The 17507-nt window shown below is 48.7% G+C and overlaps 2 protein-coding genes across 5 annotated transcripts in view; both read left to right on the top strand.

The window, feature by feature from the left end:
- map3k5 (mitogen-activated protein kinase kinase kinase 5) overlaps positions 1-12197 on the top strand; it is a 36209-nt gene extending 24012 nt beyond the window's left edge. The window contains exons 15-31 of one of the 3 annotated variants that reach the window (XR_014758442.1): positions 269-402; positions 2239-2366; positions 2743-2879; positions 3816-3921; positions 4877-5034; positions 6249-6426; positions 6611-6628; positions 7067-7247; positions 7357-7525; positions 7685-7870; positions 8745-8850; positions 9374-9626; positions 9805-9917; positions 10045-10157; positions 10357-10433; positions 10555-10968; positions 11564-12197. Coding sequence is in view for 2 of the 3 variants with exons in the window: in XM_084699667.1 (XP_084555793.1) it covers positions 269-402; positions 2239-2366; positions 2743-2879; positions 3816-3921; positions 4877-5034; positions 6249-6426; positions 6611-6628; positions 7067-7247; positions 7357-7525; positions 7685-7870; positions 8745-8850; positions 9374-9626; positions 9805-9917; positions 10045-10157; positions 10357-10433; positions 10555-10615 (2118 nt within the window). In the remaining variant the exon portion in view is untranslated. Of the gene's footprint in view, positions 1-268; positions 403-2238; positions 2367-2742; positions 2880-3815; positions 3922-4876; positions 5035-6248; positions 6427-6610; positions 6629-7066; positions 7248-7356; positions 7526-7684; positions 7871-8744; positions 8851-9373; positions 9627-9804; positions 9918-10044; positions 10158-10356; positions 10434-10554 lie in introns of all 3 variants that reach the window. The other 2 variants (XM_084699667.1, XM_084699668.1) reach the window with 2 other exon arrangements.
- Positions 12198-12349: 152 nt separating this feature from the next.
- On the top strand, positions 12350-17505 carry lrp11 (low density lipoprotein receptor-related protein 11). 2 transcript variants are annotated; one of them, XM_084699822.1, is made up of 10 exons: positions 12361-12428; positions 12627-13163; positions 13432-13589; positions 14383-14524; positions 14606-14731; positions 14928-15161; positions 15810-15980; positions 16102-16158; positions 16255-16347; positions 16446-17505. In XM_084699822.1, the coding sequence occupies exons 2-10, from the start codon at positions 12749-12751 to the stop codon at positions 16598-16600; spliced, it is 1551 nt and encodes a 516-aa protein (XP_084555948.1). In that variant the 5' UTR covers positions 12361-12428; positions 12627-12748; the 3' UTR covers positions 16601-17505. The 2 variants fall into 2 exon arrangements, with proteins under 2 accessions (XP_084555947.1, XP_084555948.1); XM_084699821.1 differs by having other exon boundaries at positions 12350-13163.
- The last annotated feature ends 2 nt before the right edge of the window (positions 17506-17507 follow it).

Below are 17507 nucleotides of genomic sequence, written 5' to 3' on the forward strand. Positions count from 1 at the left end.
CTGGTCAAATGAAAACCAAAAGCCTGTGAATAATGACACGCACCCTTTTCCTTTGAGTGTTATTTGATCGCGGCCACACCTCGTAAAAGCCTGGCTCCTGCGTTCATGTTTGTGGAAAGCAGAATGACGCTACTGCTAGTCTGTCCAAAGACAACTCCACAAGTACACTGTACTTTCCCCTGTCATACTTGACTGTATTTGAATGTAAAAAAAAAAAGAAAAACGTTTCTAAAATGGCATCTTTGAAACGGTCTCATGTGATGTTTAGTACGACTACGAGTACGACGAGCATGGAGAGAGGGTGATTCTGGGTAAAGGAACGTTCGGAGTGGTGTATGCCGGCCGTGACCTCAGCAACCAGGTGCGACTGGCCATCAAGGAGATACCTGAGAGAGACAGCAGGTGAGTGGGTATCCACCATCCACAGGCACACCTCTAAATGTGTGGTACCTTGCCACAGATACAAACACACAGCGAACACTGTAGATATCGTGCAGTGTTACTGGTGGTTCGGTCTGGTTGTTTAAGAACACGTAACAAATGACAGGTTGAATAACAGCAGGTCTCTGTGCTGTTATGTAAAGACCAGCAGTTGTGATCCCTCTGTCTCTCTGAGACAGGAACTCGCAGCACAATTACCCAGAGTGCTTCCCCAGAGTGAGAATTTGATTGACAGATCAAAGGTGAGCTTGGTGGAGTGGTCCGCCGCGCAGCGCCCTGCTACCTCTCTCTGCTTCCTCTCTCTGCTACCTCTCTCTGCTACCTCTCTCTGCTACCTCTCTCTGCTTCCTCTCTCTGCTACCTCTCTCTGCTACCTCTCTCTGCTACCTCTCTCTGCTACCTCTCTGCTTCCTCTCTCTGCTACCTCTCTCTGCTTCCTCTCTCTGCTACCTCTCTCTGCTTCTGCTACCTCTCTCTGCTACCTCTCTCTGCTACCTCTCTGCTACCTCTCTGCTTCCTCTCTCTGCTTCCTCTCTCTGCTACCTCTCTCTGCTTCCTCTCTCTGCTACCTCTCTGCTACCTCTCTCTGCTACCTCTCTCTGCCTCACCACAGGCAGGCGCACACTTTATCCAGTTACTGGCCAGCAAAGGGAATTGTGTGTGTGTGGAGAGGGATGGGGAGGAGGGGTGTGTGTGTTGGGGGGGGGGGGGGGTCGCCTAGCAACTACCTACCTGGTTTTGGCTTCCATCACGGCCTCTGTAGTACTTGTGTGCTCATCGTTTCACCTCCTGGTCTGTAACCAGGAGAGTTGAGCCCCCCTCTTCCGCCAATCAAATCCCTCCTGTCGCGGCCCGCTGCCGCGCTAACCGAGGGCTTCGCGATTTAGCGTGAATAATTCAAGAACTCGTATATCTTTGTGGTCGAGTGTGCGTCTGATACATGTCAATATCCACAGCCCTCCTAGCCTGCTGATAGAGAATTCAAGGAATTACAGAAGGCTTTTGTTTTGCCACTCTCAGCGAGATTCTCGGAGGCTGTTCAGGAACATGTTATTGGACCATCTGGTACTTGTCCTTGTCTTCAGTCTGCTTCGGTGCGTCACGATGAGATAGTGAAGGCAGATGGAGACACTGTGACCTTCCCCCACCCAGGGTCTCTCTCAAACTCCTCCCCCACCCAGGGTCTCTCTCAAGCTCCTCCCCCACCCAGGGTCTCTCTCAAACTCCTCCCCCACCCAGGGTCTCTCTCAAACTCCTCTCCCACCCAAGGTCTCTCTCAAGCTCCTCCCCCACCCAGGGTCTCTCTCAAACTCCTCCCCCACCCAGGGTCTCTCTCAAACTCCTCCCCCACCCAGGGTCTCTCTCAAGCTCCTCCCCCATCCAGGGTCTCTCTCAAACTCCTCCCCCACCCAGGGTCTCTCTCAAACTCCTCTCCCACCCAAGGTCTCTCTCAAGCTCCTCCCCCACCCAGGGTCTCTCTCAAGCTCCTCCCCCACCCAGGGTCTCTCTCAAACTCCTCCCCCACCCAGGGTCTCTCTCAAACTCCTCCCCCACCCAGGGTCTCTCTCAAACTCCTCCCCCACCCAGGGTCTCTCTCAAACTCCTCCCCCACCCAGGCTCTCTCTCAAGTTCCTCCCCCACCCAGGGACTCTCTCAAGCTCCTCCCCCACCCAGGGTTTCTCTCAAGCTCCTTCCTCTCCACCTGAACTGTACTCCATTTTGTCTCTGATCCGAGAGCTTCCCGTTGCTCTGGTAACCGCAGGACGTCCTGTAAACCGCAGGTGTGTTCTCCTCCAGGTACTCTCAGCCGCTCCACGAGGAGATCTCTCTGCACAAGCACCTCAAGCACAAGAACATAGTGCAGTACCTGGGCTCCATCAGTGAGAACGGCTTCATCAAGATCTTCATGGAGCAGGTTCCTGGAGGTGAGTGTCTGTTCCTGTCCCCTCCCAGTCTCTGCCACGCCCTAGAGGCCTGAGTCCAGACCATCGTGTTGCCTGGATACGGCGCTTGCAGTCGAGTGCAGGAGGTAGTGACTGTGACTGTGTCGTCCAGGGAGGTAGTGACTGTGTCTGTGTGGTCCAGGGAGGTAGTGACTGTGTCTGTGTGGTCCAGGGAGGTAGTGACTGTGACTGTGTGGTCCAGGGAGGTAGTGACTGTGCCTGTGTGGTCCAGGGAGGTAGTGACTGTGTCTGTGTGGTCCAGGGAGGTAGTGACTGTGTCTGTGTGGTCCAGGGAGGTAGTGACTGTGTCTGTGTGGTCCAGGGAGGTAGTGACTGTGACTGTGTCTGTGTGGTCCAGGGAGCCTGTCGGCCCTACTGAGATCCAAGTGGGGCCCTCTGAAGAACAACGAGCCTACCATCGGCTTCTACACCCGACAGATCCTGGAAGGACTCAAGTACCTCCACGACAATCAGATCGCACACAGGGACATCAAGGTGACGATGAACACCTCCTCCTCCTGAGCTCTCCCCAGACGCGCACACACGCGCACACACACAAACACACACACACACTGTAAAGGCTGATTGAGATGTTGCTCTGTGGGTAGATCAATGGTCTCCACTCTGTACTTCAGCCTCTCTCTGGTCATCGTAGAGTTAATCACTTTTTGAGCAGTCGGGCGGTGACATTGATTTCCTGACTGTGAACTGATGGCTTCCTCTTACTGTCACATGAGAGGGTTTCCCTGACATGTTTAAATCACCATAAACCACAGTGATTACACAGCCATCAGAGACACTCATTTAGGTCAAAACTCTTCCTCATTTGCTCCACACACGGCCCTGCATTCCGCCTCATTTAACAGCAGTGTCGCATAAATGACCTTGTCAACCATTCAGCTAAATGTTAATCATCTTGTTTTGGATTGGAGGCCTGCTTCCCCCGTTTGGTCAACGGAACTCCCCCGTGGTCACCTGTTGGCAATGAAATGCACCCACATGACCATGGTGTCATCTAACCTTTGTTTTAAATAGACAAATGAGAATTGCACTTCTCTCTCTCTCTCTCTGTCTCTCTCTCTATCTATCTCTCTCTGTCTCTCTCTCTCTGTCTCTGTCTCTCTCTCTGTCTGTCTGTCTCTCTCTCTCTGTCTCTCTCTCTCTGTCTCTCTCTGTCTCTCTCTCTCTCTCTCTCTCTCTCTCTCTCTCTCTCTGTCTCTCTCTCTCTTTCTCTCTCTCTGTCTCTCTCTCTCTCTGTCTCTCTCTCTCTCTCTCTCTGTCTCTCTCTGTCTCTCTGTCTCTGTCTCTCTCTCTGTCTCTCTCTCTCTCTCTCTCTCTCTGTCTCTCTCTCTGTCTCTCTCTCTCTCTCTCTCTCTCTCTCTCTCTCTCTCTCATCCCTCTGTTCTCATGGACTCCCTTATTTCCTCCCAGGGTGATAATGTCCTGATTAACACCTACAGCGGAGTCCTGAAGATCTCTGACTTTGGCACGTCGAAGAGGTTGGCCGGAATCAACCCCTGCACTGAGACGTTCACCGGTACGTTCTGTCTGTCTGCCTGTCTGTCTATTGTCTGTCTGTCTGTCTGTCTATTGTCTGTCTGTTTGCCTGTCTGTCTGTCTATTGTCTGTCTGTCTGTCTGTCTGTTTGCCTGTCTGTGTCTGCCTGCCTGCCTGCCTGCATGTGTGAACTACCAAACATCGTCTGAAAGCACTGTATTATCTAACCAGTATCCTTTATAACCACATATAATCATACACAGGAACTGTTTACAGGAACATGAGTTTAGAGCTGTGAGGTAGTCCCTGTAGAATATCCTGTTCTTTGATTGATCTGGTTTCCGCTAATTAGGCTGTAAATGATACACTGTATCTCTGAATAGCTAGCAGTTGCTATTCAGAGAGTTACGTTTGGCATAAGTGATGTTGGCTTATACCCACGTTGACATGGTAGCTGCCAACTGTAGCTTAGCTTGACTTCTGCCTATACTTCAAAGAAGAATAAATACTGCATGCATCTCCTGGGTACAGTTATCTTTCAAAGGAAAACCTCTCTCTTTTAAAAATGTAGTGTCTCTGTGTGTGTCGATCTGTCTCGATCCCTCTCCATCTCTGTCTCATAGTACCAGCCCGGCACTGAGCCCACCCTCTGCAGCTCACCTTACAGAGCACCAGGCTATTATTAGCACCAAGCCGTACTCTCCTCCTGCTCTGCTGTCTCACCGTTGTAGCGAGGCGCCGGCAGCTTCCGGCTCGGTGCCTCGTGCACGGTGAAGTGACGTGTGTTTTGCAGGGGGTGAGATGGCTGAACGGTTAGGGAATCGGGCTACCAATCAGAAGGTTGCCGGTTTGATTCCCAACATCGTGCAAAATGATGTTGTGTCTTTGGGCAAGGCACCCTAGTTGCCTCGGGGGGGAATGTCCCTGTACTTACTGGAAGTCGCTCTGGATAAGAGCGTCTGCTAAATGACTAGATGTCCCGTCAATGTTTGCAGGGACGCTGCAGTACATGGCCCCGGAGATCATCGACAAGGGGCCCCGGGGCTACGGCAAGCCGGCGGACATCTGGTCCCTGGGCTGCACCATCATCGAGATGGCCACTGGGAAGCCCCCCTTCTACGAGCTGGGGGAACCCCAGGCCGCCATGTTCAAGGTCAGAGGTCAGGGGTTCAGGGGTCAGTGGTTCTTAAACAAACACATGTTCTGTTCCTTCACTTCAGGTGTGTGCTCTGAGGACGGTTCACTTCATGTTCACTGTGTTTTGTCTGTTCAAATGTCCTGTATATGGGAAGTTACAACCACCCCCCCCCCCAAACAATCAGCCCTCGTTTCATGAATGTAGGATGATTTGACATATTTATCTGCTTAGTCAGATGGCCTTGCACGTCGTCGCCGCAGGCGTCCATTGTTGTGCCCTCACTGGCACAGCATCACCACAAACACAGCAGCACCTCTCTACAACGCGTAACATGAAACGATTCAGTCAGAAGCTGTTCTTATTGGTCGGAAAGTACAACCGTGAGGGTCTAGTTTGGGTCTGGTGGTTTGTGCACCCGTTAGAAGTGTTGACTGATGTCTTTTCCACTCTGGGGTTTTATGGTGGGCCTGCCTTGTGGAGAGTCCAAATGTTGCCTCCTCAGCAGCATCAGACAGACGGCTTCTACACATGTAGCCCATCAGAGGCTGTTAACAACCAGCTGGGTGGTCCAGGGAGTGTTGTGCGTGATGTTGAACTATGGAACTTTCCAATGCTTTTTAATTCAGCTGAATCTCAGTCAAGGACACAAACCTGTATGAATGTGTCAGTGTTCTCTATGGATTCTGTCAAATGTTCTGTTTTCTACACGGTAGCATTTTAGCTCCTAACAATCCTTTGTGATGTGAAATTCACCCACATTCTTTCAGCTCTCTCCTAGTACATAACTTGTTATTACAATTTATTGTATCAGCCAACAGCAATAGTTGGCAGAAGTCCTCACCTGAACCGGATCTCCCTGTTCATCCCCTAGCATAGCCTGGGGTGGGGGTTGCAGAGGCTGGGCGGAGCTGCTTATTCCGAATTTTAAATCCACATTCCTGAGAAGCTAGGACAGGAACTTCCCGCCTTGTGAAACATTCCTGTCAGGATGACAAGACTCAGAGCGTGACACAACGTTACCCGATAGCTTTGAATCGCAGGATATCCGTTTACCCCCACGTTAGAGTTGTATTGTGAGACACTTATCATCTCCTCTTACTGACTGAGGACTGTCCTCCTTTTAAGTAACCTTTGACCCCCCCCGACTGTCCCGCCACACCCCTGCCCCATCCCCCACCCCCCCCACCCCGGATCCTGCTCCAGCGTAACTCTGCCCCCCTCCCTTCCAGGTGGGGATGTTCAAGATCCATCCAGAGATCCCAGACTCCATGTCCCTGGAGGCCAAGGCCTTCATCCTGCGCTGCTTCGAGCCCGACCCCGACCGGCGGGCCACTGCCCTGGACCTGCTCACCGACGAGTTCCTCACCGTCACCAGCCGCAAGAAGCGGGGCAAGAGCAACTTCACAGGTACGGGGGGGGGGGGGGAGCTTGTCTCAAGGTCTGTTTCATCAGTACTTCCTTATGCCTGTAAGTAGGAATTGCCTGGTTGTATTTACATATGTCAGGTTTCATTTGATACCCGTCTCATTGTTCCAACTACATGTCAGACATCTAAACAGTGTGCTTTCCTCTGTCTTCTCTTTCCTATTAGCTTTGACACCAGGATCAGGTGAGTTTCTGTGCTGACATCATCCTCATTCCTCCAGGGACCTGGAGAACACAGAGTTAGTGAGAGAGAGAGAGCCAGAGAGAGAGCCAGAGAGAGAGCCAGAGAGAGAGCCAGAGAGAGAGCCAGAGAGAGAGAGCCAGAGAGAGAGCCAGAGAGAGAGAGAGAGAGAGAGCCAGAGAGAGAGCCAGAGAGAGAGAGCCAGAGAGAGAGAGCCAGAGAGAGAGAGCCAGAGAGAGAGAGCCAGAGAGAGAGCCAGAGAGAGAGCCAGAGAGAGAGCCAGAGAGAGAGTCAGAGAGAGAGAGAGAGAGAGAGAGAGAGAGAGAATCACGCAGAGCCATTACCCCACCATGCAATTAACCACTAATAACCCCCTTCCATATAGTAAGAGCAGCCTTTCACGCCTTTGTGCTGTGTAACTGTGCCCGCCTGTGTTCCTAGCAGAGTACCTACGCAGCATCTCCCTGCCTGTGCCTGTGGTGGTGGAGGACACCAGCAGCAGCAGCGAGTACGGCTCTGTCTCCCCCGACAACGAGCTCAACGTCAACCCTTTCATCTTCAAGCCCAGCACCAAGTGTTACAGCGAACGCGATGTCAAAGGTCACCGCTCGCTGTTCCTCAGGTACGCACGCCCATCAATGCCCCCCACCCCACCCACTCCCACCCACCCCCCTCATGAAAACTCCTAGGCTGAGCTGAGCCCGATGTTCAACAAGCGCTCGCCTTCCCAGCATCCCTGTGGAGAACTTCGAGGACCACAGCGCCCCGCCCTCCCCCGATGAGAAGGACTCTGGGTTCTTCATGCTGAGGAAGGACAGTGAGAGGAGGGCCACTCTGCACCGCATCCTGACGGAGGACAAGGACAAAGTGGTGGCCAACCTCATGGAGGCTCTCTCACAGGTGACGCTGACCTCGCCTGTCAACCACTTCCCCTTTAGACCCAGACAATGAGCAAATAAACGGGAAAAAGTTCAATAATAATAGTGTTTTACTGCCGCGCTCTTTATTGGCTCTGCACCCGCTCCCGTCCCCTCCCTGTTTCATCCCTGCTGCTCACAGGGCTCAGAGGTGACCAGGCTGAGGCACCAGCATGTCTCCACCCTGGTGGTCAGTCTGGGGGACTTTGTGCGCATGGCGGACAGGAAGATCATCGCCAACACCCTCTCCCAGCTCAAACTGGAGCTGGACTTTGAAAGCACGGCCATCAGCCAATTGCAGGTGGTGCTGTTTGGCTTCCAGGATGCGGTGAGCATCTTTCTCCTTCCTCTGGACGGCTATCTTTATCATGATCTGTGTCTTCGATGTGTCTCTCAAGATAAAAACACAATATAAGTAGTCTACTACATGAGAGAAGTATGTATACAATGTCTGTCTACAATCACAAGATATGAAACACCAGCACAAATGATCAGAATATGCTCAGAGTACTGGCCGGTATGTCTCTGGTAAACTGTGAATTCTGCCATGCTTCAGTGCAACAACAATTGACATTGTTTGTGTAAACTGATCAATTGACGTTGAAATACTTTGACCTTTCATCGTGGTTGTAAAAGGCAAATCTGTCTGCATAATGGAGCATCATGTAATGAAGCTGTTCCGCTGTTCCGCCCTCTGCCTAACAAGTCGAGTTATTCAAATGAAACAAGGCTGCTTGGAGCATCTTGTTGCTACGAGACCTGTTACGCAACTTTCAAGTGCTACGAAACCACGTTGCTCTACCGCCTCCTGGTGGACAAGCAGGGAAGTACAGCACGCTACAGTGGCTGCTGTAGATGATCGATTCACACGGCAAACTTGTTTTTCTCCCTTGAATATTCCATGATGAGTGGAATTTCTTTTTTTCTAAGAACTTGCGTTTCCTAGAAGGGGGAGGTCTCGGTTTACTGCCTGGCCCCTACAGGCAGTGTAAACACACACCCACAGAGGTCAAGAATGTTTTCCTTTCCATGAACACAACCGCGTGGTCTGCATGTGCGCATGCACTTGTGTGAGTTATCTATTGAAGTGTGTGTGTGTGTATGTGTGTGTGTGTGTGTGTGTGTGTGTGTGTGTGTGTGTGTGTGTGTGTGTGTGTGTGCGTGTGTGTGTGCGCCTGCCATGTATATGTCCGTGTCTCCAGGTAAACAAAGTGCTGCGAAACCACAACATCAAGCCCCACTGGATGTTCGCTCTGGATAATATCATCCGCAAGGCAGTGCAGACAGCCATCACCATCCTGGTGCCAGGTAATTACAGCAGCGACAGCCCCCAGCTGTGCCCCAGAAGCCACAGTCACATGACTTATGCTGCCTCTCCAGCTGGGTACGACTCACCATCTAAACATAAGACACAGATGCTACGTACTGTAACAATCACAACTATTTTCCTGTGTAACTGGGTGCATAAATACAACACGTGATGTACTGAAGTGGATAACAGAAGGTTGGATTCTCTATGAATCCGTCACTGTTAAGAGGGTGAATGCATCATCTCAGAATTAGGGTTACACATCCTGCGCTATGAATTCTGGTTGCTCTCAAGCAGTGGTTCTCAACCCTGGTCCCCCTGCATGTTCTAGATGTCGTTATCAAGGCTTCATATTGAGCCATTCATCTGAATCAGGTGTGTTGGAGCAGGCAAACATCTAGACCATGCAGGGCAGGGGGTCCCTGAGGACCAGGGTTGAACACCCCTCCCGTAAGGCTGTGTGTAGATGTCGTGGACTAGTCTGATATGGTGGACTAGTCTGACAGTGTTCTGTGTGCTCAGAGCTGAGGCCTCACTTCAGCCTGGCCTCGGAGAGTGACGCCGCCGACCAGGACGACCAGGATGAGGACGGGGATCTGGACGGGCCGGCCGGTGCTCACCAGAGCAGGGCTCCTCCCTCCGCCTCCGCCCAAGACGACGCCGTGGTCACGTCCGGAGTGAGCACGCTCAGTTCCACTGTCTCCCACGAGTCCCGCGGCGCCCAGCAACGCTCCGTCACCATGGAGCTGGGCAGGATGAAGCTGGAGACCAACAGGTGAGAGAGGGGTTGCCGCGACGATGACCGTAAAGCCGACGAATGATCGAACTGCTTGCTGACGCTGCCTCTGTGGTGCTCTTAAGTTAACCCTGTGAATCTCCCTCGACCCATATCCCCCCACCCCACCCACCCACCCACCCTCCACCCCACCCTCTACCCTCCCTGTGTGCTCCAGGCTGCTGGAGGAGCTGCTGGAGAGGGAAAGAGAGTACCAGGCCGTCCTGCAACAGGTCCTGGATGAGAGGGAGCAGGAGATCAAGCTGCTGAGACTACGCTCCCAGGCCATAGGTCAGGCGCGTGCACAGGATTCCGATGCTGGTGCCGGGAACATTAGTGTGTGTGTCTGTGGGGGGGGGGGGGGGACTCTCACCCACACATACTGATCTGCCTGTCCGTTCATCCATCTCCACGGCAGATACCCCTGCATCGTCCGGGCAACAGCAGAGCCAGAGGCTGGACAGGACCGGGGATCCAGAACTGGCCAAGTGGCTTCGTCTCCACGGGGCTGACGACCACTCTGTGGACAGGGTGAGTCACTCCACAACCATTAGCTCCTTCGAATGGGAGTGAACTGTACAAAGTTTACACCCGAGTTATTTTGGGGTGACGCAAGCTGAGGACTATGTCGTCACAGCACCATCTACTGGTGAACTACCACTAATGATGTAACTGTTCATTCAAGTTTAAATAAACCAACTCGTTTGTGTTCCGCTTTTCCGTTTCCTAGATTCTAACAGAGGAGTACACATTGCATGACATTCTCCACTTCGTAACAAGAGAAGACCTGAAGTGTTTGGGATTAAGGTAGTTGGATAGATTACCTAAAACATGTTATCCTGCTAACTGATGCCTAAAACTCTTTTTTTTAAGCAAAGTCTTTCTTGACAAGTTTGTCTCTCCTCTCTCCTGTCTCTTCCTGGGTCAGAGGGGGGATCCTGTGTAAGTTATGGAAGGCCATCACAGACAACAGAGAGGAGCCTGTGTGATGTCACAGACAACAGAGAGGAGCCTGTTTGATGTCATAGACAACAGAGAGGAGCCTGTTTGATATCATAGACAACAGAGAGGAGCCTGTTTGATGTCACAGACAACAGAGAGGAGCCTGTGTGATGTCATAGACAACAGAGAGGAGCCTGTGTGATGTCATAGACAACAGAGAGGAGCCTGTGTGATGTCATAGACAACAGAGAGGAGCCTGTTTGATGTCACAGACAACAGAGAGGAGCCTGTGTGATGTCATAGACAACAGAGAGGAGCCTGTGTGATGTCATAGACAACAGAGAGGAGCCTGTGTGATGTCATAGACAACAGAGAGGAGCCTGTTTGATGTCACCTCTCCGTGAGTCCTCCACTGCTACAGTGCCTCCATCTCAGCTCAGTGTTTCTCTCACTCACCACCGCACTTTAATCTCAGTATATATTAAACCTAGAACTCTGACTGGGTCACACACAGTGTTGATATGTTGACAACATTGGGCTTGGCCTTTGTTGGGTTATGAAAATGTTATTACTTATTTACAAATCTGTACATTTACTGTAAAAGTATGTCAGTAGCACCACTTTTTTTATACACATCATTCATGATGGGGTCCTAAAAACTGGTTCTTCAAAGTAAGATTTGAAGCTACAAAGGAACAGAATTAGCCACTGTAAATACCTGAGAGTTCATCTGACTTGTTGAGTGCTGTTTATTATAATTTGGTTGTACAGTTTTGACATAACTTATGTTTACATTACCTGAGACTGACTATGTTCTAACACAAGCCTGAGAGACAAAATTACAAATAGATTATTTTGTTGTTGAATTGAAAAAATCATGTTTAGTCTTGTCAGTCACTACTTTATTTAAATGTGTTTTGGGTTTTATATTATGTACTTCTAAAGCCATCTTTGCATCTTTTTTTTTTTACTTTTCTGTGTATTTGACAATCTAGGGGAGATATCATCAGTCTTCTATTTGAATCTTCCTTTTATGTATCTTGAACTCTCTTTCGACATTCTCTTCTGCAAATTGTAACATGTTGATGAAATATATATTGTAATTGAATTTGTAATTGGAAATAATTTTGAATAACATTGTGTGACCTCATAGGATGATTTCAGACACAACTGATACCAACTATTTTACACAATTGAAAATTTATTAATAATATTAATTTTGTTGTATATTTTCAAGATATTCTGATACAGCCTCCTTTTGTAAATACATAAGATTAATTAATTGTAATTTCTTTAAATATTTATATTCAGTATATGTTAATCAAACCTAAAACATTGTTGTATCAAACCTGCAAATTTTTCATTGATGTTTGTAAAAGCAAGAATACTTACTTCCTCACCATAAATATCATATCCACATCCTTAGATGGCTTAATTAAGTAAGCACAATTTCATTACAAAACCCTTTCTGGTTTCAGATGTTTTGTATGTTAGATATATATGATATATGTCCGCATTGTTTAATATGTAATTGATTGACGATTTGTACAAATATTCATATGTGTAACAAAACCTTTCATCAGAAAAGTCTACTGTGAAATAAAGAGTGAACCATTAATGGAAATTAAATTTCGCGGAGTCTCACAGATTATATGGAGCAGGATTTCATATTTTGAAACTGATTTGTGTGTTCTCGCAGGTCAGTGGCTGTATAGGTTCATCACTAGTGACGTCATATCTTTTTTTTATGCGTCTCTATGGGCCGGGCTGTTCATGCGCCACCTAGCCTCCGCAGCGTTCTCCATCCGCGCAGCACCATCACGAAGATGCGGAGAAAACGCCTTTAGCGATATTCCGAAGGTGCATTTTCACCTTTTTATTATTACATGTCAACATTATCATGTCCTCTTTTTGATGCAGTGAGTTTGTATTTTCGTTAGAAGACGACTGGGCTCATGCGTCCGGAAAATCAAAGGGAGATGCCGTTTAACTGCGTAAACATGATGGCTCCGGCTCAGCATCATCGACTAATTGCATTTGCTTTGTTTTTATGTCTAGTGAATAGTGTACACACCCGGTCCTCGCAAATATCGGACCTTAAATCTAAAATAACTGGAGTAGAGGAACTTTTGGAAGAATTCCGTAAACAGCTCCAACAGGACCAAACATACCCCGAAGAGATGGTCGTGGCTGACGTGTGCCTGAGTGATTTCACCGCTGTAGATGAGCACATTATCCGAGCCAGGGCCTCCATTGAACAGGGGGCTACTTTCCTGTCGGCTCCAGATAGGGTGTACGGCTGGAAAGACTGTGTTCATGCTTGTTGCTCAGACCCGCATTGCTCAGTGGCTGTGGTTCAGGAGGACCTCCGACAGTCGGACGAAAGTCTGAGCTGCTACCTGTTCAATTGTACATATAAAAATAAAAACGTTTGCTCGTTCGCACCGCAGCAAGGGTTTTCCACCTACAGCCGGAGCCACAACTCAACAGGACACCTCCCCGCTCTCAGACGCCATGGAGATGGAAGTAAAGGGGTCAGTTCAGGCAGGAGATTGGAGGAGAAACCCACCATTGAATATGGATCTCAGATGCAAGGTGCACCTGCTAGGCTCTTGAATAAAATTTGATCTGGTTTGCAGTGTACATTATTGGCAGTAATGTGTAGCCTAATAGTAATGTGTCATGAAAAAAAAATACTTAACAGCTTATAGGCCTATTCAATATTTATTTCCCTTAGAGACAGCCGTTACTAACCGAGAACAGTTATTTGTGTTACAGGCCACAGGCGCTTTACAATAACAAGCAGACCCAATCCGTATGTCCAGGTGTCCTTAACTCTGTTTACCTCTTTAATTGTTTTCAGACGTGGACGAGCCGCCCCGTAGTGATGCCGGCCAGGACGTGGTCATTCAGCTGCCCACGGACTGGGCCGTGCTGGACGGGAGAGATAGCGTGGATGACCACGGCATTTCTCGCTACGAATGGACCTTGATCAGAGGAGGTTCTGCCATCAACATGAGGGTAAACATAAAAAATAAAAACGTTGAATAGCCTATATATAATAATAATGATCATTATTATTCATAATAATGATTCTTACTTTGTCTTTATTTTTATACTAACGCGTGGCGTTAATGAGTGTGATCTAATGGGCCATTGTGACAGACCTGGGCTGATAGTAATGTGACATGGTGAAGCATGGATTTACAATAGTTGCTGTGTTTGCAGTATGCTAATTGTGCATACACGAGCACACACAGTTAGCAACAGGCCGGGCCAAATGTGTTTGCAGTGGTTAAGTCAACATGGGAGTCTAATACTGGGTGCCTTTGTAGCCTGGCTGAACAGACAGTGATTCGCTGATATTATATCACTACCTACTCCACAAGGACAAGGACCCCATTGTAGACGACCTTCTTTGAAAACACAGAGAAATGATGTGGGGGGTGGTTCTGATATTTCTTAGTATATTTTTAGTAAGTGCATCCTAATGGAACATACTATCTCTCTTTCTTTCTTTCTTTCTCTCTCTTTCCTTCTCTCTCTCTCTCTCTCTCTCTCTCTCTCTCTCTCTCTCTCTCTCTCTCTCTCTCTCTCTCTCTCTCTCTCTCTTTCTGTCTTTCTCTGTCTCTCTCTTTCTCTCTCTCTCTTTCCCTCTCTCTCTCTCTTTCTGTCTCTCTCTCTGTCTCTCTCTTTCTCTCTCTCTCTTTCTCTCTCTCTCTCTCTTTCTGTCTCTCTCTGTCTCTCTCTCTCTCTTTCTCTCTCTCTCTCTCTCTCTGTCTCTCTCTCTGTCTCTCTCTCTCTCTCTCTTCAGGTGACTCATCCAGGGTTACTGAAGATAAGTGATCTCCAGCAGGGTGTGTACGTGTTCCAGATGACCGTTACCGACGAGGCAGGACAGAAGAGCTCAGACAACGTCACTGTCACGGTGCTGGCGCCGGAGCGTCAGGCTGAAGGTGAGCTCTGAGGGTCCGCTTCACAGCGAGTCGTCTCTGTGTGCAGCAGGGAGGGTTTCACATCCTCTATGCCTTCCTCAGTCTGCACAGGTCACTGCACGCGCTACCAGTTCAACTGCGATGACGGCTGCTGCATCGACATCAGCTACGCTTGCGATGGGAAACAGCAGTGCCCGGATCGCTCTGACGAGGCCTTCTGCCAGCGCTGTGAGTCATTTCACCCTGACACACACACAGCTGTAGCAGCTCACAGATCCAGACTGTCTAATGATGTGAAAGCAAGCAGTAGTACTGTAGGCAGCACAGCAAACACACAAATAAGCACATTTGCCCCGTGGCAGCTTGAAATCCATTCACCAATGCTGTGCGTTACTCTAAAGGCTTCTCCATCTTCTCCCCACAGTTGAAGGCAACAGAAAGACAGTGACTCACCCCGCAGGTATACCCAGCCCTCACAGGCCTGCTGTGGACCAGAACCAAGCAGATGAACACCGCCCCATGGTGCCTACCAGGCCCAGGACGGCCATAGACGAACCTCCCAGACCCACCCACACCGCACCCAGGGCCAGGCCCAAGGGTCTGGTTCCCCCTGCGCTGTCCCAGAGCCACAGCCAGCAGGAGACCCCAGTCCCTCAAGGTACAGTTGAATAACAGCTGTTACTACCCTGCTGTAAACTTCAGTGACTTCTGACTCGTTTCAAAGGGTAAAACGAAGGTCTTAAAATCGTTGTGAAATCGTTTCATTGGGCATGGTGGCAAAGCCAGAGAGTCGGTTTTAGTCAGCGGAAGCGTAGCTTCTTCATGTTTGTCAGAGACACAGAGATGCAGACTGAGCCCCTGTGGGCTGCCACTGAGGCATAAAGAACTGATCTGAGAAGAGGAGAAAAGGAGAGGAGAGAGGCCGAACGCAGGCCACGGGGGGGGGGGGGGGGGGCACTCTCAGACACCTAGCCTGCTATGGGAACGTTCCTTTTTCCCCTACAGACTCCCTGAGTGCAGGAACAAGGGGCCTCTGTCCCCGGCCATCCGATCCCTAAATTAGGCTGAGAGACTTGGGCCCGGGGCGGAGCCCTTCCCACGTTCCCCACCCCTCTCTCTAGCTTCTAGAACCTGTAAGGAACTCTGAAGCCTTTTCTCAAATTCTTTCTTAGACTTGTTCTCCCCTAATAAGATCGCAGGGTTCGTGCTCTGTTACCGTCTCTGCCACTTTGAGAATTAGGCGACGGGAGGTGACACCAGGATTACAATTTAAAAAAAAGGATTCAGTCTGTTTTCTTTCTCCCAGCGGACCCATGCTCTTTGGCACCTGTTGTGGGGCCATGTAAAGGCACCTTCCCACGCTGGTTCTATGATGCAGTCGCTGGAGTGTGTAAACATTTCATCTACGGGGGCTGCAAGGGAAACCACAATAACTTCCTGCAGGAGACCGACTGCATCAACGAATGCATACAGAAAAGTGAGATTCAGACGTTTGCCTTTGAATTTATTTAACAAACCAGTCTCTGAGCACTCGAGTAACACAAGTCTAACTATGCAAACACTATTATTTTTCAATTCTATGGAAACATATTTTTCAGGTCCTGCTATCAAGCAAACAACAATGGCCCCTGCCCCAAGCAAATACCCTGAAGCAGGTAAGAGACACCCTTTGTTATATCTGTTATATCTCAAGCCAGTACAGACTTAACCAGTTAACCACTTAACCACCCTGAATCCTTTCTACTTTGCAGCTACGGCCCCTAAAATGGCGAGTGACCCTGAAAGTGAAATCCCAATATCCAAACCGTACACGGTGTTGGGAGGACATCCAGTGCCAGCGTCAGGTCAGTTCACTGGTAGTCCTCATCCGTTTGTACCCATGACAACGTAGAGCTCTACATCCCGGCCAGTTCCGGAACTGTAACCTCTCGTTCTATTGCAGGTGCGATTCTTCCATTAGCTTTCGGTCTGATCATTACAGCCCTCCTGCTGCTCATGATTGGCTGTCGTCTGAGGCTGGTCCGCCACAAGATGAAGAAGGCCCGCCCTCTCACCACAGAGGAGTCTGATTACCTCATTAACGGCATGTACCTGTAGCATCAACGGCTAACTTGAACTGCGCACCAGACCACAACAGACTGGTCAGGAAAAAGCCTCTAAGTCACAAAGTCACCTCTTGTATGTGTCCAAGACAAATTTCCTTTTGGGCAATTAAGTCTATCTTATCTTAAGCAACCACTAAAGGGACCATTAGTTTTTTTCCAGTCCACTGTCAAGATAACCACTTAACAGGAATCCAGAAAAGACATTTCCTAGTTTTCTTGTTTTCCCTGCAATGCTCAAATGTAATTTTTTGCTATCCTGATATCCAATATAAATATTATGTTCACCTATGGATGTACTTTTAACTGAGATATTGTGCTGTAATATACTTCTGCCACTAAGTGGCGCTGTTGTGCTATATCTGTGCCATAAGAGGCTTAACTGAAGGCTTGGGCCTCAAATTCTATTTTTTACCAGATTTCTTGAAATGTGATGCCAGCTTTGTAATGTTACGTGTGACAAATCATGCAATTCTATTATCATGATTACCAAAAGAATGGATCAAATATATATTTTTTCTTTACTTTCCTGCAATTCCCTTCAAGATCCTGCTTCCAGAAGCCATTTCAGAAGCAGTTAACATTTCTTACCCTGGACACAGTTAGGTTTCATTATTAGTAATGACTATGTGATTATTAAATGTATTATATATGTTGTATTCTCCTTGCCTGTCTATAATCATTCATGTGAGACAGTAAAGTTCACTATCAATTGCTGTGTTCTGTGATTTGCCCAGCTATCTTCCAATAGTCACAATCAAACACTTAATGATACCACCAAGGGGAACAAAGACATGAGCATATCTTTATTTTCATTTGCCATTCCAGAAATTGTGAAATCCATGAACTCTATCCATGAGTGGATGTGCTTTTCAAACCCCACGTAAAATTAAAATTGAAAC

This window comes from Hypomesus nipponensis, chromosome 6 (genome assembly GCF_054491055.1).
Source record: "Hypomesus nipponensis isolate SF chromosome 6, ASM5449105v1, whole genome shotgun sequence".
Lineage (NCBI taxonomy): Eukaryota > Metazoa > Chordata > Actinopteri > Osmeriformes > Osmeridae > Hypomesus > Hypomesus nipponensis.

What these genes read in the sequence shown, in the direction of transcription:
- lrp11 (XM_084699821.1), top strand. Translation starts at nt 12,524, where the DNA reads ATGCGTCCGGAAAATCAAAGGGAGATGCCGTTTAACTGCGTAAACATG. An exon ending in GCCGGAGCGTCAGGCTGAAG is followed by an intron (nt 14,525 to 14,605) that starts GTGAGCTCTGAG and finishes TGCCTTCCTCAG; the next exon opens with TCTGCACAGGTCACTGCACG. An exon ending in ACATCCAGTGCCAGCGTCAG is followed by an intron (nt 16,348 to 16,445) that starts GTCAGTTCACTG and finishes GTTCTATTGCAG; the next exon opens with GTGCGATTCTTCCATTAGCT.